Source organism: Chelmon rostratus, chromosome 12, assembly GCF_017976325.1.
Source record: "Chelmon rostratus isolate fCheRos1 chromosome 12, fCheRos1.pri, whole genome shotgun sequence".
Lineage (NCBI taxonomy): Eukaryota > Metazoa > Chordata > Actinopteri > Chaetodontiformes > Chaetodontidae > Chelmon > Chelmon rostratus.
The window spans coordinates 11125843-11148562 of NC_055669.1; the positions used below are offsets into that span (position 1 = coordinate 11125843).

The window sequence follows — 22720 nt, forward strand, 5'->3', positions numbered from 1 at the left end:
TTAACCCCGCTGCTTTCCTTGATCCTGGGAAGCAGCAGGGACTGGGACACTTGAAGAGGAGGTAAAAATATAAATGGAAATACATCTGAGAAAAATATTTAGGATAATCCCGGTCAGGGTGCCAAAGACGACTGGGATAGCATTTTGTTGTCAAGCAGGACTTGATCCGGAGCACAGCCGACAGGTTTCATGAGCCCTTGCCATCATTTGAAACTTTTAGCATTTAAGTTTGTACTTAAGCAGCTTTATATTATTGCAATATCACTGCATGCCGTAGAGTTTCAGGTTTTTGAATGCATGTTTCCTATGTTTCAGGCAGTCATTACATTTCCATTCATTTATGTGTGATATGAAAATCATACGTTTCAATCAATGAAACCCACTTGAGTGCTATAGTCCATCACAATAGACATAAAGTTTGACAAGATAAGACAAAATAAAACTTTATCAATCCCACACAGGGGAAATTCAATTGTTACAGACAGCAAATAAAAAAAAGAGAGACATAGAAAGATCAAAAAGACAATAAGAAAGGATACAGAATAAAAAATAAAGATCAACTATATGTATGTTCATTATATACAAGAGTAAAGAATACTGTTGTCATGAAAAATACTTTTGCCATATTGAATTGTGCATGAGTCAGATAACTGTATAATAAATACAGTGTTTGTACCATTGAACGGTAGAAATAAAATACAACAGTAAAAAATATGTAATCTTCCACAAGGTGTAATGATATGAGGGTATGTTAGCAAAAAACACAGTAGTGCAAACAGTAGGTTTGTGATGTTGTAATGGGAAACAACATCAGCACAGTCCTATGTTAAATAATGCTGGAGTTAAATAGTTTTGCTGTTGGGATGATTGCTACCTGCAGTAGCGTTCCTTCTTACAAACTGGATGCAGCAGCTTGCATTAAGTCCTTATGATGCAGCTTTTGTGCTTATTGATTTAAAAAGCCTGCAGTGTAATTTCCCCCGGCCAGGAAGTAGTTTCAGATTTCTGTAGGGATTAGTACCTTTCACACAGGAATTCCAGCTCAAGGTGCTTTAAAGCAAAGAAGTCACATACACCAAGTCAGTGCTTCACACAGAAAAGACATAGGATGGACATAAAGAAAAAGGGATACAAAAAATGAAATTAAAAAATTAATGTGAAAAAAGATTGAGAATAAAACTCACTTAAAAAAAATAAAAAAACGAAAAAATAAAAACGATGCATGACATGGAAAATAAAAACAAAATAGTAGTAATACAATATAGGTAAAGGTGGAGTACATAGAATGCAGAAATCAAGTAAAATACAACTATTAAAACAAGCACAGCAAAATGTAAGTGTGAGACAAAGCACCAAAGTTTCAGGCCTGTATGTAGCTGGGTCCCAGTCCATTAAGGGCTTTGTATACAAGGAGGAGGACCTTAAATCAAATCTGAATGTTACAGGAAGTCAGTGCAGAGCAGCTAAAACTGGACCTATGTGCTCTCTCCTCTTGGTTCTGGTTAATATCCGAAGTTTTTTTTCGGGAGGCCAGTAAATAACGTGTTCCAGTAATTAAGTCGGCTAGAAATAAAGGCATGAGTCAGTTTTTCAACATCTTTTTAATTTATAAAAGGTTGTACTTTAATGATGTTTCTAGGGTGGAAAAATTAGGTTTTTCCACCTTGCCAGACTTCAATTTTAGATCTGAATCTAGGATAACACCAGTATAACACTGGAATCTGTGACCTCAGATTTAACTCAATGATTTAATTTAAACAAACAGCATTTCTCTTTTTGTTTTAGGGTTTTATGATGTCAGTTTTGTCCTCATTTAACTTGAATAAATTGCAGTTCATTTATGTATTTATTGCCAAAAGACAGTAATATAATCTCGAGCTGCCGCATCATTTGGTTCAGCACCGATGTACAGTTGTGTGTCATCTGCATAATTATGGAAACATGCATTGTGCTCTCTAATGATGTCACCATGTATGGCATGGTAGCATGTATAAAGAGGACAGTAATGGACTGAGGCAGCAGCCTTGTGCAACCACAAAACAGATCACTCAGATACATCATCTCCAAGACTGATTTAAAACTTCCTTCCTCTAATTCATGTTTTAAACCAGTTTAACACACAGTTAGAAAGACCAAGCAACTGTTCAAGATGATTGATTAAGATATCACGGCCAATCGTATCAAATGCTGCACTTAGGTCTAAAAGGACAAGAATTTGGACTTTATTTTCAACAGAATTTAGTCAAAAGATCCAACGTGAATAATAACATTCCTGTCACTTGGATGCCTTTAGAAAGCTTCAGATGTGTTGGTCTTATTAGGGAACGTTTGAAAGAGCCAGGCTAGCTTTTTCTCCCGTTTCCATTCTTAATGCTAAGCTAGGCTAACCACCTACCGGTTCTGTAGCTCCATGGTTAGTGTACAGACATGAAAAGTGGCATCAATCCTGTCTTCTAACACACAGCAAGAACGTGAATAGGCTTATTTTCCAAAATGTTCAACTATTTCTTTGAATCCTATGAAAAGACGTGAAATTAAGTGCAAACACAGTATGAGGAGGCGAAGATTTTTAAAGTGCGTCGGGACAAACAAGGTATGAAGAATAGGAGAAATCCACCCAATCCATTTCAAAAACTGAAGGCACCAAAAACAAATGTGATGCTTTCATTTGTTATCATCAGTTCATTTGCAGATATAACATTGGGTGGAATATGATGTTGACAACGATCTTGATTTTCTATTTTAATTTGAAGAAACCATGGGAAGTAGAAAAGTCAATTGGCTGGAGCACTTCTGGAGGCACTCTACTTGTACCTGAGCGACAGGTATGACATTTCTGGAGGCCATTGGAACAGATAACATTTCACAGTGTCAATAGACACTTATTAACTGCAATGATACAGAGCCATTCGACAGGAGAGTCGGATATCAAATGCATGCCTCTGTAAGATTTCAAGTGTTTTGCTTTATGTGTGTTTTCTGTCCCAACATAAAAAAGCTCTGTTGTTGGAGTTTGCTGAAAGCCCTGTGCATCTCATACAGGCGCCAAGGGGGACCTTGTTCTGAGGGGGCATGACAGAACGTTGGTATTTGAAGCCCTGGGAATGAGATCGGGCTTGCTTCAACTGGTTGTAAAAACTTTTCTGTGATCCTGGAGAGGTTTTTGACTAAATATCAGGCCAGCAGTAACTGTCCCATCATGGAAAAAGCCATGTGATTATTACATTTGGCAAAATTGAAGGCAGGCTGATAATTTTGGATCTCACCCGATTGGCAGCTCCATCTCCAGGCTCCTCTTCTCACATTCACAAAATTACATCAATATGGCGGAAACAAGCTGCAGCAGAATAGCTCTGCTGCAGCTTGTTATAGAAAATTGACTTCAAGGAACAGGGGCTGCATTTATTTACTCGACAAAGGTTTATTACTGGTTCAAAAAGAGGATGTGAGTCATGCCAGACAAACAATGGCAAAAATGCCCCAGTTGGAAATGTACTTGTTAGGATTCATGTCACTTCAGACTGTTAAGACGTGTGATGTGTTGCTGGCTTTCGCAGCGCCGCACCTCCGCTCTAGATGATACACTCACCCCCCAAAAAGGGGGGTGAGTGTATCAGCAATATCACAAAGAGGAGAGGAAGAGACCCACGTTCACCTGCTGCCTCATAGCAAGAGTGACCAGTCCAGCTTTCTCTAAAAGAGGCCTTTCTCTTTCATCTCCGTTATTTTTCTTTTGCTTTCTTATTATTGCCACCAGTCTTTTTTTTATCTCTTCATCTGCATCTCTCTTCTCTTCTCCCTCCCCCTTCCGACTTTCTCTCTCTGCGGTCCGCACCCCGCTGTGTTTCCTGTCTTTCCATCAAGCAATTTATTTGATTTTTCTCAGTAGCGGTTCCTCCTCACCTGCGCACAGTTTGCATGCACAAGTGCAAAACACATGTAAAAAGAAATGCTTAGTGTGTGTGTGTGTGTGTGTGTGTGTGTGTGTTTCATTGGCTTATATCACCCTGTGAAAATGTGCTATAACACTGTGATTTCCTCTTAAGTTTCTCTCTCTTTAATGTATCAAAAAACTTGAATTCCTGGCAAGCAGTGTACATGGTTCACACCTACTGCTGTACTTCCTTCTTCCTGCCGCCTGCCTCTCCTGAGCCTGCAGACATACACATGACGAAGCACTAATACAAAGTTCAGGTTGAAAAATAGCTGTTGAATAGGTAGAGAGGATATCTAACGTTTCCTTTTGTTCCTAAAATAGTCTCCTCCACATACACTTAGATGAGCAGACACTAACACGATGGCTAGTGGAGGAGGGTAATCACAGTAAATTCCACCTTTACTCATCCTCTTTGCAATCTTCTAAGAGCTTTCTATATTCCTATGGGAATTAACATGGCAAATATCAAAAAGACCCTTGAGAGAGAGAGTGTGTGAGTATGTGTGTGTGTGTGTGTGTGTGTGTGTGTGTGTTTGTGTGTTAATGTAAACTGAGAAACTGGGCAGGGGGTTGTTTTGAAATGTGGACAGCATATACTCTTTAGGGCTTTTGGGTCGCTCCTATATGGAGCTTGAGATTACATGCGCCTTCTTCTTAGAAAATATTTGCTCGACACATACTGCACCTCTGCCTGAGTATCTGTTCTGTCCACCTGCAGCTCCATGCTGCTGCAGCATCATTGCCATCACAAACACTGACATGTGAGAGATCAAAGACATACACAAACCCAATTATCTGAAGGTCACACAGAGTCATAATTCTCCACTACAGTGACTGTCATAGGCTGATATCTCTGCTGTCCTCTTACCTTCATTGTGTTTTCATTAGACAGGTGCGTCTTAGACTTATCGTGACCTCAGGTTCGACTGAAATGAGGACGACTGCAGAAACCGTTAGACCCGTACCACCATGAGACGGGAGTAATTACACACTCCTGTGGCTATGAAGCATAACCAAGTAAGGAGGCATATATTTGCCATGCTATAAATAACATTTGATTGAAGGGATAATTATTTGTCTGGGAGTTTCATCAAAGCGAACAAACAGAAATACATGTGCATACATTAAAACAGGCCCTCCGCTGTCCTGTCAGACTCTAATCAAATACAATTTACCCTCTTCACTTTGTGTAAGTGTCCATAGTTGACATTTTATAAAAGACCAGAGTGGACAGATGGTGCTCTTTGACAGGTGGAGTTGTCAGGTTTGACTCGGTAGATGCGGCGGATGGAAATGCGAGCTTCCTCTCTTTTCCCCCTCAGTTTCAGTTCAGTAGCCTGTATTTGGCTATGACATTTCCTTGTTGCTTTAGCAACAGAGAAAGAAAGTGTCTCCCACCATCATTCTTCTTGGGGGTTAAATCCCCCTTCTTTTCCCTTTTTGAGTATGCACTATAGGCATAAGATACTTCATCAAATAAATATATGTTCATATATATATATATATATTTTATTTTGATGAAGTATCTTTTTTTGGTTAGTACTGTGGGAGCTATGTGGGTGGTTGTCAGCATTTAAGTCCATCCTTTATCGGCTCATTACACTGATCATTTGCATTACAATAAGAATGGTACAATAACAGGTCCTTTGTATCACACGCTTGAATTTCCAAGCTCTCAAACTGTAACATAAAGCTCATTTTTATTTTAAAGAATCTATAGAAAGGCATACAATGTGTAGGTTTTTCTAGTGCTGAGTGATTTTGGCTTAGTGTCACTTCAAACATAATCCATTAAAATTATAACAATGGCTTTCTAATGACACCCGAGTTTTATGGAACCTGCAGCTTGGAGGCTGGTACGTCTCCAACTGTAGTTTGTGGGAGTGTTAACAATATAAATAAACCCAGGCCATGTGGTGCTAAGTGTGGCCTGTTATTGTCTCACCACCTTAGGTCCCCCTCCATTTCAAACACTCTCACCACTCAGCTGCCATTGTGAGGGCCTTTGGGTGGGCCAAGAAATTTAATGGGCAAAGACAGGAGCGACGACACTGAACTTCTATATGAAACACTTAACAAGCTCGCAGGGGCCGCGCTGATCACATTTACCAAGTGTGTAGGCTTGTTTACAAGTCACAAATAATGGTTCTGCAGTGGTGATTCATGTACAACCAAGAACACATTTAATTTGAATGACTCAAACGAGCCAGAGAGCCAGAAATACAATCTAATGATCAAGGCCAGACAGTCGGTTAACATTTGTCAAGAATGTGTTGGTTTATCTCAGCGTTGTTCTCCAAAGCCTTTCACCTCTGCTGACTCTCCCAGCTTATCTAATAACAAGACAGGTGTCACATTTCTCACAGTTACATCATGCACACAGTAACAAGACGGCCGCTCTGTGTTTTCACCTGGCCTGTCAAGTGAGATGGTTCACAGGGTTTTTCACATCAGACCAAACCATAGCTTTCAATACGATGTCTCCCAGTGGTGAGAGGATGACACGTCTGCCTGTCAGGCTTGTTATAATAACTTTGAATAACTTTATTCATAAAGCACAATTCATACAGAAAATGCAACAAAAAGTGCGTAACATGAAAGAAAATGATGATGTGGTGAAACAAATATATTGTAATTAAAAAATATTGGAGTTGATGGTGACAGATTTACCTGATTTCAGATAGATGTAGAACAAAAAGGCATCACTTTTTTCAGTGGTAACCACTGATTGTTCCCACTGAACTGACTACTGGTGCCAGATTTGATCAGCTCGAGCTAGCTTGCTAATGAAGCTAACAAGCTCCAACTTGTTTTAAAGGTCCGCTGTGTAAGATTTAGACAGGGTCCATTAGCAGAAATGGAATATAATATTTGTTTGTGAAAACAAGAATTGTTGGGTTTTTGTGACCTTACAATAAACTCTTCATGTTATAAGAGGGAGCAGGCTTCTTCCAGTGAGTCCATGTTGCACCACCATGCTTCTACAGTAGCCCAGAATGGACAAACCAAACGCTGGCTCTAGAGAGCACCTTTTGTGTTTTAGCGGCCACCGTAGGGGAGGGGGAGGCGGGCGGTATTCAGTTGGTTGATATCTGAAACATCACTAGATGCCACTAATTCCTACACACTGGTCCTTTAAAATAAGAGCCCTGTAAAAAGGATCTTAAATATGTGCACTTGACAACTACACACATGAATGGTGCTAAGACACCAATATTAACTAAGCAGCCTACACTGACTCAAGTAACTTACTGTACTTACTGTAAGACCCACTTTACTTCACAACTTCCTTTTTCTGCAACTTACTTCTCCACTTCATGTCAATGGGACAATGGGTCAATGGAAATATTGGACTTTTGACTATATATATATATATTTTTACAGCTGTAGTTAGTTGTTATTTTGGATAACAATACAATTATACAATAAAATTGAGATATACAACAGTGAGATTAAACCCTTGGATCCCAATGTGTCTGGCTTGTGACCAAACAAATTGGAGCCCCTTGTCACATTTAGTCTACAGTTCCACCCAAATTTCCCTGGCTGGAGATCAATAAAGTTTTATCTTATCTTAGAGACATTTAACTCTGAACATCTTAAATGGTTTCATTTAAATAACTGGCCGAGGCCCACAGAGGTATAGAGATGGTGGAATCTTACATGTACCTGGATGTTCACCTGAATAATAAGCTGGACTGGACTGAAAATACAGATGCACTATACTGCAGGAAAGGCCAGAGCAGACTGTATCTGCTGAGGAGGCTCACTGGAGTGCAGGGGCCACTCCTGAGGACCTTTTTTGACTCTGTCATGGCACAAGCCGTCTTCTGTGGAGTGGTGTACGAGGACAGCGGCATCTCCACTGCTGACAGGAAGAGACTCAACAGAAAGGAGGATGATAAACCAACGTCCCTGATGAAGAACACGTCCCACCCCATGCAGAACACTCTGACAGGACGGGGCAGCCGGCAGTGTGCGAAGGAGAGATACCGCAGGTCCTTCCTTTCAGCTGCTGTCAGACTTTACTATGAACACTGCTCCCGTTAGACCACACACACACAGAATCTGACAAATTCACTCACGTGTAATACCAGAGCCTGTTTTTCTTATTGTACTGTGTACTCATTTACCATATCTTGCATTTTTTACTGATGCTTCTTACTATTGCACTATCCCCTTTGCTGCAACACAACAGATTTCCCAGGTATGTAATAAATTATTATTATTAATTATTTTATTTTGTCTTCTCTTATCTCCTCTTATTGTATCTTATCTTATCAGTCTTATTTTATCTTATTTTACTTTACTTAAGTAAACACACCACACCACCTGTTCAACATGTGGACACAGTTTGACAGGCTTGGTGTTGCATGCCTAAGCTATTATTAGACAATCGCTGTTTGGGGGAGGGGTTTTGTAAATTGTGAAGGCAATTTGCATTTCTCCATAGCAGAGTACAAAGAGCTTCATCAAACAGTAAATGCTTCAGTTTTTACATTTTGTATTTTACCATACAGATGGACTCACTAATGATTAATTGAAGCTGCTGGGAATGGTGCATGCAGGTGGTCACAACATGTGTCAGTAACAGATTTAAACATGAAATACAGGAAATTAAACTGAGAATATAAACAGCATGTCACTATAATGTCAACTTAACCCAACAGCATCCATGGCCGTGGCTTTTTTTTTTCTGTACCACGGATTTGAAGTATTGTACGTCTCCAGCCTGGTGTGCCGTACAATAAATACCAGCCATCATTCACATTTCCATGGTGAGGCAGGGCAGTGAGTCACCCTTATAAAAGGCCGAAGCAGAAGCATTGTTCAAGATGTACTGAGTCAAGTGAGATACTATATAAAAGGGTCCTCGTTTCATTTAATTCCTAGCAGAGTACTTCACTCCCACCATTTCCTTCTTCTCCCCTTGGGCTCCGTGTTGACGCTGAGAAACCAATCCAGAGACAGCGGGATGTGTTTTTCTGCTACAGAGGGAAAATTAAAAATAGGCTTCATACCCAATAAAATGTTTTTTCCAGTGAAAAACGTCAGCAAAGAGACTGTGCAGCACCACACGAGGCCTGTCACCACCTCTTTTTGAATAGTAGGGTGTTGCCAGAGGTTTTGGAGTCACATTATACTTCAGTGCCACCATTTTTAGTTGCTTTGCTTTCGTTTTTTCTTATTTTCGAACAGTCATGTACTCTTCAAACTCCAGAGACAAAAACTCCAGAGAGGTCAAACCGTCCCTTTATTTTTGTTACTCGGATGAGATGGTATGACTCATAGAGGAGGAAAGAGAGCAGACATCGGTCAAGAGTTTCACGAAGTATTGACATCTGTTGATTGTGGAACTAATCAAGCTTCTCTTATCCCTGAGCCAATCAGTGTCTGCCATGATTCATTCATCGATTTATTTGTTTTGTTGATGAACCCAGGCTGTTGTGTTTATCTTCTTGTCAAAAAAAATTACAGTGCACCATTTGGTCGTCCCTTCTTTTCTCTCTGTCTGTTGGAGAGACGCTGTTCATCGCCAGCATATTGTGTAAGGATTCATCATGCTGCCGTTGTTGACAGATCTGACTGTCACACACTTGTCAAAATGCCAAGCAAAGCGCACACGCACAAGTAGAAACGCTGGCGGAGGAGATCTGAAGCAGCCGAGTGACTGAAGTATTTTGTCTTGTCTGTCAAACACAATTTCTTGACGGAAAGAAATCGAATAAAAGTCACTTTGACATTTAAAAAGTAGATTATAAGATGACCGAGCGACAGAGGAGGAAAATCAGTAAGACTGTAGTCACTCATTTAAATGATACATTGTTTTTTGTGTAAAACAGGTGACTTGGCATGACTTAAAGGTGGCAGATATTACATGTATAGCGTAATAAATTGTTCACAGCAAGTCTTGTCAAATTGTTCCTTATGTTGGTGTCACTGGGTGTTTGATGTGCTGGATTTGACCTGAGGTCCGTTTCACAAAGCAGGTTTACTGAAAACTCCGAGTATGTTAACCCTGAAATGAGGGAAACTCTGAGTTTTCCGTTTCACATAGGAAGGTAAGTCAAACCAGAGAAAGAGGGGTAACTCAAGCCTGTTTCACAGACAGGGGTAAGTTAAACTCCGAGTCAGTTACCGCAGTAACTGACTCTATGAACCTAACCTGGTCGGGACCAGGTTTTACTCAAGGAACCTCGAGTTTCTCTGTGTCTCCGCCCTCTTTCAACCGCACACCGCATTCATTTCCTCATTCATTCATTCAGTCGGCAGACGAGTTTTGGCATAGTTCTGCCGTCTGTTATTAAAAAAAATCATTAAAAATATCAGTCAGTGAGAAGTCCATTAGGCACAGTAGGTGGTGACTTTTTTCGTTAACATGGCATGTTAACGTCTTTTGATCATGATCCCGTGGATGAAGGTGCAGCGATACTGCGCAGAGAATTAAATATTCGTCGGTAGATAGTTATCAGACCACGATGTTCTTGCTTTTCCAGACAGTTATCGGTTCTAGGCCACCACCCGTTCTTCGTGCATCTGCCTTCTTTCTGTTGGCTGAGTAAAAGTCTGTGTTAGTTTAAATATAGGCTTAATTATTTAACATAACATGATATAGATGAGAACACTTTTTTCATTTTTAAATTTTATTTCATTCGTTAACAAAAAACAAAACATTATATGAACACAATATAACCAATTTTACAATGAAAGGGAGCCACTTAATATTTACTTTACAATGTAAAACATGATCAAAATGAGGTAGCTACCTCCATGAGATCATGCAGAGGTCTTACCTGTTTCAACCATGTTTTTATATTTCATTTTAAGCTGCTGCCAAGTGCGCTTCTCCCCCGCGGGATTGCACCTAAATGGAATAAATTAATAGGCAACCATTCAAGCAGTTTTGCCCTGTAATATTATTGTGATTTCAAAGGACTACATTTATACTCACGCATTGACCCGAGCAGCAATGTTCTCCCACGCCGTCTCCCTCTGCTTCGCAGCTGCAGCGGTGTTGGACTTCCGTCTAAAAACGTGTTCATATTCGCTGTATGAGCGCATTAAAATGTCTAATTCCAGTGGCGTGAAGTACGCAGCCTTCCGCTTCCCCGTTGCCATGGTGAATCCTTAAATCGGGGTTCCATTGATGCTGTCTTTTTAAAGTTGCGGTGCACGCGCTTAACTCGAGGTGAACCTACTCTGAGTTAATCAAACTAACTCAAATCTGCTGTTGTGGAATCGAAAACTCAGAGTTTCCTATCTCAGAGTAGATCAACTCAGAGTTCAGGGTTACACTCAGAGTTTGTTGAACCTGCTTTGTGAAACGGACCCCAGCAGTCCTCTTTGAATATTTCACAGATGGTGATGCTCTGGTTGGCGAGATGTTGGGATGCTGACAATGGACCACAATGTCCCTAGTCAGCGGGGGATTGGTCTCATGTCTTTCCCCTTTTCTCTCTCTACCGTGAATTCCCATCATGCCCAGTGCCGTGCACAGACTTTTTGAAGGGCAGGGGCGAAAAGGAAAAAAAGGGCACATATAGCCTGTCCTCACCACTGAAGAGGGCACTTTAGCACGCGTTTTGGCTCCCAGGGGGCACTTTAGAGCGCGTTTTGGTGTCCAAGAGGGCACTTTAGCGTGCGTTTTGGCGTCCAAGAGGGCACTTTAGAGCGCATTTTGGCGTCCAAAAGGGCACTTTAGAGCACGTTTTGGAGTCCAAGAGGGCACTGTAGCGTGTGTTTTGGCGTCCAAAAGGGCACTTTAGAGCACGTTTTGGCGTCCAAGAGGACACTTTAGCGCGCGTTTTGGCTCCCAGGGGCACTTTAGCACACGTTTTGGCTCCCAAGAGGGCACTTTAGAGCGCGTTTTGGCTCCCAGGGTTCACTTTAGAGTGCATTTTGGCATCCAAGAGGGCACTTTAGCATGCGTTTTGGCTCCCAGGGGGCACTTTAGATCGCGTTTTGGCTCCCAGGGGACACTTTAGCACGTGTTTTGGCTCAGGGGAGCACTTTAGCACGTGTTTTGGCGTCCAAGAGGGCACTTTAGCACGCGTTTTGGAGTCCCAGAGGGCACTTTAGCACGTGTTTTGGCTCCCAAGAGGGCACTTTAGCACGCGTTTTGGAGTCCAAGAGGGCATTAAGAAGCTTTGTCACATTCTGTGTAAAGCCTTAAATCATCTTAAAAGGGCCAGAATTTGCACTTCGGGCTGTTTTTCTCCAGTTATTTCTACATTTTATGAGCAGTGAGCAATTAAAATTAGGAGATGAAGCTGTTGCTGGAAGCTGTGCCTTCTGAGGATTTGAATGATTTGAATTGAACTGAGAACATCTGCTTTATGCGCTGACCGTGCCGCGCGCTTAGAGCAAATGAAATGACTTCCTTTTTCCTTTTTTTAACGTGTTTATTTTTGTTATTCTTGTTCCCTTCTCCTGTAGGATATTTCTCCCAACTGTTTTACAGATGGTCGTCCACTCTTCACTTTGTACATACTCCATCTTGTGCTGTCTTCACCCCCTCTCCATCTGGCTCCTGTTTTTTCTGTGTTTACTTGTGCAACGTACACCCATGGCTTCTGGTCTGTTGGTCTGTATGTGTGACAATCCTCAAACAAATTTATCATCGTAACTCTGAAGAGCGGCGCTGAGCAACACAGACTCCGCTCTCGTTAACTGTGTGTGCTTGGTGTTTGTTTACCTTGGTGCCCAGTGGCCCTCAACCAGATGGGGCGGTTGTCTCCGAGCCATAGAGAGGATGGCAGTGCGGCAGCAGAAAGAGCTTCGTGCCAGCCAACACGTTGTTATCCAACAGTGTGTATTTTCTGCTTGCTGAGACACTTACAAGGTTTACCAGCGAGTTCCTCCACATGCGCAGGATCAAGTGATATCACCTCAACTGCAGCAAAAATAAAGAAAAACATGCTACACATTCATATTTATCAAAATACAGCATTAATATATGTTGCAGGTATCTACTAGGTTCACTCTAGTGCTACTGCAACTGTACTGCAACTGCAGTAAAACTTTAGTTTTTACGGTTATACTGTTATAGTTATGTCAACTGTCATCTATCATATTTCATATAGAGTACGAATCATATAAATAAGCTCATAGTTTGGGCATAATTCATTTCTTTCATGCAGTGCAGAGGGGATATATTCAGCGATACTCTTCATGTCGACTTACATGTCCTGAACATCGTACTGCAGTAATGAGAAGCGTTTGGATTCTTTCCAAACTCAGTCTGATCCTCCAGTATCAATATGACTCAACTCACTGCCATCCTCTCATATCCGCCTTAGCGGAGGCCATGACTCACATAGAAAGCTTTTGACTTCATTAAGGGTTATTTTCACAGCTGATCTTAATTATATGTCAAATTCTATTTTACAGAACAGAATGAGTACTGAAGTCTAGAAATGAAACACTCCTGGTTTCCATTCAGTTGAGTGAAAATGAGGAAAGATGAAAATGCAGGTTTTCGTTTGTAGAAACTTCTACAGTACCGATACAAATCTACTGGAGTGCATTGAATAATGCTTGATTTAAGAAGGAACTGACAGGTAAAACCTGTTCAACAAACACAAACCCAGCAGACAAAGGTGCAAAAATCTCCACTGACAGACAGCATTGCCTTTTACAGCGTAGAAAAATTAAGCGTTGCGGTCCTATAATGTTGTTGGACTCATGACGGAAAGTTAAAAAAAAAACGGGATCAAAGTAAAAAAAATGCAGCAGAGCCTGTGATAGCATCTTTTTTTATTCCAGGCATTCTTCATTCTTAACCTGGTGCCCACAGTACCCGCAATGAAAAACTTGCAGTCTTCAGCCCACACCAAAGTCGGTGCCTCAAGTGATGTCACGTGAGGCAATATATTGATGCATGTGAAGACCCAAAAGATACAGCTATATAACTTTTTTCACGTATGGAGTTGTACTTCCAGAAACCTGTAAACAGACTTCAATGTGTAAAATCTGTGAAATTAAAGTGAACCTGTGATCATGGGTGACTCTGTCCAGGCTTGAAAGGCAAGAAATGTACTTACATACATTTATGCAGCACACATATACACTATTTGCGTAAATACATTTATAATGAGCATTTTCTTTTAAAAAGAGTTAAGCTTGGAGGAGAAAACATAAAAACTGTGGTCAGAAATAGAGAAGCCAGCGAATTTTTGCATTTCAACTGGGTCAGTGTCAGCTGTTCTGGGGCAAGTAAAACATGTAGTAAAACATGTAGCACATACTGCATGTAGCTCATAAAAATCTGGAATGGAAAAGTAAAATACCTGAGAAGAGCACAGTAATGTGGTGGCAATAATCCCTGTGACATTTCATTTGACGTTTATTTTAAAGTTTCGGCAGCGTTTCTCTGAGAAGAACCACCAACATCGGCTAGGCAAGTGATGAGTACCAAAATCAATGGCTTCTTGGCTCCTATTTTACTTCTGGCACAGACTGTACCAAAAAAAAAAAAAAAAAAATAGAGCTAAAATGAACAGATGGGGCAGCTATTTTCTCTGTGATGCGGGATCAATTTTTTGCCTGTAAGGCCCATAATAACGACAGCCAAAGAACATCCAGTGGTGAATACACACTAATGAAGGCAATGCTGCTGAAATGCGCAGGAAGACATTTCTGCCTATTGTGCCCTGTGCCCTGTTTATAGACTACCTTATCCGAGAAAGCAGCACTTTGACTTTATGGACCAAGCGCATGGTGAGTTCCTGTATTTCTTTAACGCGTCTCAGATACAGTCGTTCTAAGTGAGCTTATTGAACTTTAAAAATATCCAACGGCAACCTCGCTTTAAGATATTAGAGCCACAGTGTTGTTTATTGAGGCAAAGAGTATTTTTAGATGTTGAATGGATCAGAGATCATAGCAACCGTTCAGTGTGTCCAGGGATTAAATGCGATGCCACAATAAAAACTTGAAGACAGATTTTTATTTGGCATGTGTTGGGAATATTAAGAGACATGACAAACTACATTAAATCATCGTGGCAGAGCAGTTAATCACCACAACTCACAGCAGTTCTTGACATTTATATATCAGTATCGGGGACTTGAGTGCAGACCATCTTTACCTACAGAGCCAATTGAATTCCTCTCAGATTGTCGCTGTGTTGAAGGTTAATTGTAGGACACTCATCATCCTTCAAGAAGGAACGCGTTCTCATTGTTGAGGTATGAAGGGGGAGGGAAAACGTGCTTCAACTAGCTTATGTCATGGCTGATGCTTTGACTTCTCTGGATCAATTTTCTCAATTAGGAACCCTCCAAGTCAACAGGGACATGGGTTGCGGCAGCAGCAGCTGGAGCTGGGGAAGCCGTGAACAAAACATTATGAGGTACAAAAATGTCTGCCAGTAGCTTCAAACAGCACCAAGGCTGCACCGAAGCACAATGGTGCTTTGAGCCAAACGCTAAACTCGGCATGCTAACATGGTCGTGACACTGCTAACATGTTTGTGTTTAGCAGCTACAATGTTCGGCATCTCAGTTTAGCAATTGCTAATTTGCACTAAATACTGAGAGTGTCATTGGTTTTGCTTTTGTGTGTATTAGACAAATTAAAATTTTGACTTGGTGAAAGGTGGAAAGGAATCCACCTATTCATGAGCAGGGGGACATGAATGTATGCATCAAATTTCCTGGGAATCCATCAAGAGGTTGATGAGATGTTTTACTCAGAACCAGAAAGGTCAGTCTGCTCCTGGTGCAAGAGAAAAAGTCAGAGGATCACCAGAGTCATTAGGATTCATCCTCAGGGCATCGTGGATCTTTGCCAAATCTGACAGCAGTCTATCCAACAGCTGTAACTGTTGTACTTTACACATACAGCCAGTCAAAACCAAGGATGAAACATCCGGCAGCTGGTTACAGCAGCTAGAAGTGTGAAGCAAAACCAGCCAACATAGCGACCAGAGATGAAGGTTAGCATGAGAAGAAGTCCACACAGTCAAACATGCCTGGTGATCATTGGATCAGCTGGTGGTCAGCTGAAGTGACGTGCATGACTGCGTGTGTCGATATGCATAGTTACTGCAGGTACTGCAGATATCTATAGCAGAGACTTACAGTAATTGGAGCAAGAAATTGTATGTTCAGCCCTGCAGGATGGGTGAGAGAGGCTGTGGGAAGAATCACAGAAGTATGGACGGCCTCATTATAAACAGAAGCGCACCAGCTTTGGTCCAATTAAAAATGACAGAGTCGCATTACCCTGCCCGCTGTGTGTGTGTGTGTGTGTGTGTGTGTGTCTGCTTGTACATGCTCGCGCTGCCTGTTGTGGGTTTAATGTGTGTCAAAGACGCGTTGACATGAAAACACATGAAATGATGATGCCGTTTAGAAATGCATAATCATTGTGGAATTGTTTTGATGAGCTAAACAAACTGGAATTATCCTGTCTACACATTAACACCATCGGATTCACACTACGAAGCACCTCCTGTACCCCACACGGACGGTTTGTTGCTCAGTAAATAGTGTGCAGTTGGTTTTTCAGAGATTTTTTAGCTGAAAACAGCTGCATGCTGCTGGTGCACAGGCTGCAGACCACCAGTTAGCTGAAAGAGGCTAAAACACACGACGGAGCAGGGGAACAATAGATTTTGTTGATAAATCTCTGTGGGTCTGTCCATTGTTAAAATAAGTGCATTGATTAGAGACTCCATATAATATTAACCTACATGATATTACAAGTTATTACAAGTTTTTAATGCTTTAGTAGTTATTAAAAATTAAAATGAAAATGTATTTACATGCACACAGTAGATGTATGAATAAATGCGCACTCTCCGAGATATTGTGAGGATTTATTTTACAATATGATTCCTTGATGTGCCTTTTCACTCCTCTCTGTAATCACTTTTTTTCCCCACCACCCCTATTTTTTGCTTTTATATATTTTAATTACGGTCAATTTCCATTGTTGGTTTAGGGGCAAAAAGGAAATAATCATTTCTCTATGGAATCACTGAATAGAGTGGCCGATTGCCTAAATGGATGGCAACTCCAGCGGGTGAATCATACCCCTGATGTCCTAATCTAATGGCTCGTTACTAATCTTTAATTGACTACAATCTATTTTCAGAAATATAGAGTGAATGGATCTCATTTGCATAAGTATTTTACATGTTTACTTAGGTCTTTGTAGAGCCATTGCTGGTAACAATTACAGCTGAAAATCTTCTTCTGTATTTGTCTTCCTGGCTCACCCACCTGCATTTGAGCCACTCTCACTCTATTAGACTGATTTAGACTTTTTTTTTTTGGCCACTAATTTGTAAAATAAGCCTTTGTTTGCAATGGATGCAAAGCACTCTCCAGTTTTTTTATGGCAACATCTTCAGTTCTCAGGATAAATATTGGGCGTCCCTGAAAAACACAACAGCACTCTCAGTGAAACTACGCAGATCGAATAAGGTTAAAGAAAAATGCTTTGAGCCGACGGCCCGTCACTGTGCTGAAAATGGGAGAAAAATGTTTAACCAAAGGGCAAAGAAAATAGAAATAAATAAAAGGGAACAATAATGTAAGATACATGGATTGCTTTTTCAAGATCATCACACTGTGCGGCACCAGATCTCTGCTAAGTACGCTGCTGTCGGCTGAAGGATGGTACACATTTGTACAGAGCTTGTGCGCCTGGATGCACACGAGCTCTCTGTGAGCAAGCAGGTCAGACTGCAACCGCAAGGAGACACGAGCATGCAACCACCAAACTATAAGAGTTTAGAGGCAAACAAAAAGTATCCAATCCATGTGGAAATAAACAGCAGAGCTACCGGACCTTTATGGAACATTTGCAGAATTTAGTGAATGTATAGATGCTGGACAAAGCAAACTATACAAATATTAGTACTGCAACAAGCTGTGGGGGATGGTCCGCTTGAAATTTAGGTACAGCTTCACCAGCCTGTAAAATGGCCTCACATTTGTTGGCCGTTTCGAAAACCTCGCAGAACATTGACTGGTCCAAATGACTCCTACGAGATGGCTGCTCATGCCATGACAGAGCCACCTCCGTGTTTAACACCTGGCAAAAGACACTGTGGGTTGAATGAATTCTTTGGCTTCCTCCGAACAGAAACTGGTCCAGATAGAAAACAGAAGACAATTCATCAATTCGTATCACTTTTTGCTTTGCTCGGGTTGTACGTCCTCACACAACACAGTGCATTCAAATGAATGGAAAGGCTGTCTTTGGGAAAGTGTTGCGGATGTGCTCAGTTTCTCAGTGCGGCATCATGATTTTTTGTTTTTTAGATTTCCCTCGTTACCACATTGTGTAATTTAGCAGTTTTTGTGCTCAAATCTGCTGTCAAGGCACAGCATATTTAAGCTGCCTAATGCTGTTTTGGAAACATAAAAAAAAGAGGTAGTCAGGTCTTATTTCACACAAGAGATGCAGCTCCAAGCCATGAATATCATGGCCAACGATTCATCCCCCATTAGCTTTTATAGGTAGTATATGTAACGCAGGGATCCAAAACAACTGTTGCTTTTTTAAAAAATACAGATTGTGAAGCTACATAGCCAAAAAGGGGGAAAGGTGGGGCTTTAAAAGGATGGTAGAAGAGTGATAATAGCACTAAGGTTGCACTTAAACATGGTTCATTCTCAATTATCTGCTGATTATTCTCTTGATTAATTGTTTGGTCTAGAATATATTAGAAAATAATGAAATATTTATAGCCCGGCGTGATCTTCAACTTGCTTATTTTGTCCAACTAACAGCCCAGAATCCATGTTTTCAGTTTACTGGCTTGTAAGACAAAGAAAACCATCAAAATGAAATTAAATAAATAAATAAAATCTTCACAGTTAAGAAGCTGGAACAAAGAAATTAGGGGTTATTTATTTGAATAACGACTCTGAAAATAGCTTTTAAAAATGAATTTTCTGTTGATCAACACATCCATCGATTGACTTGAAAGTGAGTTTTCACTGGGGGGCTCAAACACCTGATTTGATGCTGCAGACCTCAGATGACCAAGACTTTTCTAGAGGCAAATGAGAAAATGTATGAACAAACACTGGGATGCATGAAACTACCCAAAAACAAAAACTAACAAGGGGATTGCCAATAGGTGTGATGTGTGCTCTTCTCTCACTTCAAGCTGTTGTGATTTATAGTCTTGTTTGGGAGAGATGAGAGCACTGCAGTACAGAAAAGTTTTAACACAAAGGCGTCACTTAAAGTTTCTTTGTGGCTGTGATTCAGCTTCGGTGTGTTTATTTTGCCCACTGCCTGTCAAATATCCTCTAAGTGTGAAGATGCAGCTTTCTCTTCCATCATCACGGAGAAATGAGTCGAGATGGTGGATGTGAACACAACATACTGTTCCCTCCACATCGCCACCAGATTGCCAGCAGGAAGTCCAATTAAGGCGCCCAGAGAGAGCGGCACTATCTGACAACACGCGAGGGAAAATGCCTCACGTGACCGCTAAATGAAATATCTGTGAGGCTCTCTTCAAAAATCAATTTGTGAGTGTTGGAACAGCAGCCTTTAAATGAGATTGTTCCCCTCAGCCCGTGCCTGCGCATGGAGCGGTTTTATGGTAAACATCACGGGAAGCTTTCACAACCTTCTCATTGGCTCAGAAGTCAGAGACCCCATTATATAAAGCGAGGGTAGGCTACTTCGTAGCAGCCTTTAACCGCTGGTAGGCGTTTTGCCTCACATTTGGACTCCGGCTAACGGGGAAACACCTTTTACGCACGGAGCGCTTGGAGAGGTTGCAGACGGGCGCACGCCGGCGGTCGGCTTTTGGAAGGGAAAAGGAAGAAGAGTTTTACAACCAACAGGTTTGTTTGTGGTAGATGCTCGATGATGCAACGCGACGGCGCTTCATGCGGCTTTGTTCGAGCAAAAAAAGTTATTTACACTCGACTTTCATCGTTTATTTTAGGGGTTTCACCGACTAGTAAAAACTGAAGGGACTTAAAGTGGTTTTAATAAGCAGTTTGATTTGTGTAAGACGTTGAGTTTGAGATGATGATGATGGTGATGATGATGATGATAATGATGTTTAAATGGTTCAGATGATTTTTTGTTAGTTTACCTCAGTGTTTGCGCAGCGGCGCAGTTTGGACACTCTTTCACTGTCTGAATTGTGGCAGAAATGTGTGATTCTTGGCTGCGACTTAAATGTTTACTCTTCATCCATCTCCTTCACTAATTGGTCATTTTTTCTGCTGACGGCGAGGCAGACACGGATTTAATCTAAGGTTCATGTTTTATTTGATGATATTTAGTAAAACTCGACAAAAAGCTTTAATTCCGTTGGTTTTGTCTGTTCGTTGTGGTTGGATGAGCTCTCTCCTCTTCATGCATCACTTTTCTGTGATTTCAGAGAAGCTGTGAGTTGAGGCATCTGAGTGGGCATGTGGCTACTGGAGAAGCTCCGGAGCTCTGTGGAGAGCAGCGGGACACAATCCAAGCCCCCGCAGACAATAGAGGCCATTCCTGTCTCTGTGTATGCCAATGTCCTCACCCCAGACAAGATCCCCGATTTCTTCATTCCCCCAAAACTGATCTGCTGCCCACCAGAAGAGTCTCTCACCCCAGAGCCACAGCCCTGCTCCACCCTGCGACCCTCCTCCTCTGACCACGCCATCTGCAGCCAGAGCCCCAGAGCTCGGAGCAGCAAGAACCCCTGCAGCCCTCGCCTCTTCTCCCGCAATCTCCAGAAGTCGGCCAACCGTCACATCATCCAAATAGAGAGCGCTGATGAGCCGGGTGCCGGATCTGCGGACAGGGCCAGAGGTGAAGTCAACACTAATGCAGACCCCCAGTCACAGACTGCGATGTCTCTGCCGTACGTCCCCAAGGCTCAGACCTCCTATGGCTTTTCCACCCTGGTGGAGTCTCCTCATACCCGACGCAAGGAGAGCCTGTTCCACAGTGACCCCAGCAGCCCCCTCACCTCCCCGAACTCCCAGAGGCGCTCCCAAGGGGGCACTCTCCTGGCCCCAGCGGACCCCAACCCCTACCGCTATTTCAGTGGTGGAGAGAGCGACACCTGCTCCTCAGCAGATTCATCCCCCTTTAACTCCCCTCTCCTGTCCCGCTCTGCCTCCCTCCTGCGCTCCATTACCCAGGAGACAAAGACCAAGGTGAGGACTGTAAGAGTGTGTGTATGGGTTGGCTGTTACAAAGCCAGTAATGAAAGTGGTCCAAAAGTGTCTGGTTCACCAGGAGGCTTCTTTCTGTATGTTCATCAGTTGCCTTTTCCCTCCCCCTCAAGGTGTCTCGTGCCAAGCGCTCCCTGGCGCGCCACAGTTCTCTCTCCACTGACGACTGCAGCTCAGCAGACAACAGCCCCAACATGCAGCGCCGCCGCACACGCTGCCCCCCCTCTCCCGCCTTCCATGGAAGTAAAAGCGGTGGCTTGAGGGGCGCGGCGTCAGACCTCCTGCAGCGCGAGCACACCATCAACCTCCACAAGGGGGGGACACTGAGGCTGAGCACGCACTATGACCCGGAGGCGGCTCGGCTGAGGGTGCGCATGCTGGCAGCTGAGGGCCTTTACGACAGGCAGACGGACCTTAAAAGCATCAACTGCTGTGTGGCGCTCTACCTGAACCCCGGCAAGCAGCAGAAACAGAGGAGCACCATCATCAAGAACAGCAGGAATCCAGTGTTCAACGAAGACTTTTTCTTTGACGCGCTGCCCCAGGCACAAGTGAAGAGTCTGGCCATGAAGATAAAGGTAGTGAACAAAGGTACCAGTCTGAGGAGAGACGTGCTTCTAGGAGAAAGGGAGGTGCTGCTCAGTGAGCTGCTCGCAGGCCTCTAGGGAGCCCCTGTCAAGACTGGCAGCTCCACATCTCAAGGGCCCTTTCTTCTCCGGCTACCTTTCGGTCCCACTCCACAGATCTGATAAATACTGGGCAGGTGAAAGCATGCTGATGACAAGGGAGCCGTATCTTGCACAATGCGCCATGTACATCAATAGGCAAAAAAAAAAAAAAAAAAAAAAAAAAGAGGCCTCTGTAGAAGTCCCATTTGTCCACTTGCCATCACTAGAGCTCAGTCCAGGTCAAACAAATGGAAACCACCATCACTCACATGCTTACCGGTATATTAGCAATGCAAAGAGTGGAGCTGCTCTTCTTGATTGTATATTTCTCTGTCAGTGTTAAGTTACTTCGCTGATGAGCGTCGTGATGTGGCTCGGTATCATATCAAGTGTGATGCAATGATGATCTTGTGCATTTGGAGCTGTGTTTTTTTTGTATGTGGGTTTTTGCATGTTCCTGTGGAAAAATGCCTCCGTGCACTGGAAAGAGTTTATATTCGGGAGTTAGATTTGAATTGCTTGTGGATGTAATGTTAACATGACTGTTGTTACATGCTGTCGAACTTCTGAATAAAAACACTAAACTCTCACTGATGCCTTTTCATCCTGCAGCTTTGTCTCAGTGATTATATATTATATTATGTATTATAATAACTCCTCAGGATTGAGGGCAAGCCCTAGGAAATGATTAGAAACCCTCCTTTGCTCCCCCATGCTTTCCAATTTTGCAAATAAGTCTGGGGCTGGGTCCTCTGAGACAGACAATGGGCTGGGTGTCATTTTAATCCTGGATCTCTGCACACGATATTGTCTCTGTGTGCAGCCAAACTCCCTGTTTAATTTTAAAGACATGTTTCCAACTCAGGCTCTCCTCCAGCGACTTTCAAATTGTTTTGAAGGATGGCAGGAGGTTTAATCATGGCTCAATCACTCCCCTGAATCAAATGTTGGCACAAACTCTCCCG

At 42.3% G+C, this 22720-nt stretch overlaps 1 protein-coding gene across 1 annotated transcript; it reads left to right on the forward strand.

Annotated features, from left to right (window-relative positions):
- The first annotated feature begins 19659 nt into the window (after positions 1-19659).
- On the forward strand, positions 19660-21941 carry LOC121615479 (C2 calcium-dependent domain-containing protein 4C-like). Its single transcript, XM_041949844.1, has 3 exons — positions 19660-19758; positions 20307-21069; positions 21201-21941. Exons 2-3 carry the CDS (start codon positions 20338-20340, stop codon positions 21750-21752), a joined length of 1284 nt encoding a protein of 427 aa, XP_041805778.1. The 5' UTR covers positions 19660-19758; positions 20307-20337; the 3' UTR covers positions 21753-21941.
- Positions 21942-22720: the final 779 nt, after the last annotated feature.

Coding starts and splice junctions, on each gene's coding strand:
- LOC121615479 (XM_041949844.1), top strand. CDS start 20,338: ATGTGGCTACTGGAGAAGCTCCGGAGCTCTGTGGAGAGCAGCGGGACA. Junction 21,070..21,200: donor CCCAGGAGACAAAGACCAAG/GTGAGGACTGTA, acceptor CTCCCCCTCAAG/GTGTCTCGTGCCAAGCGCTC.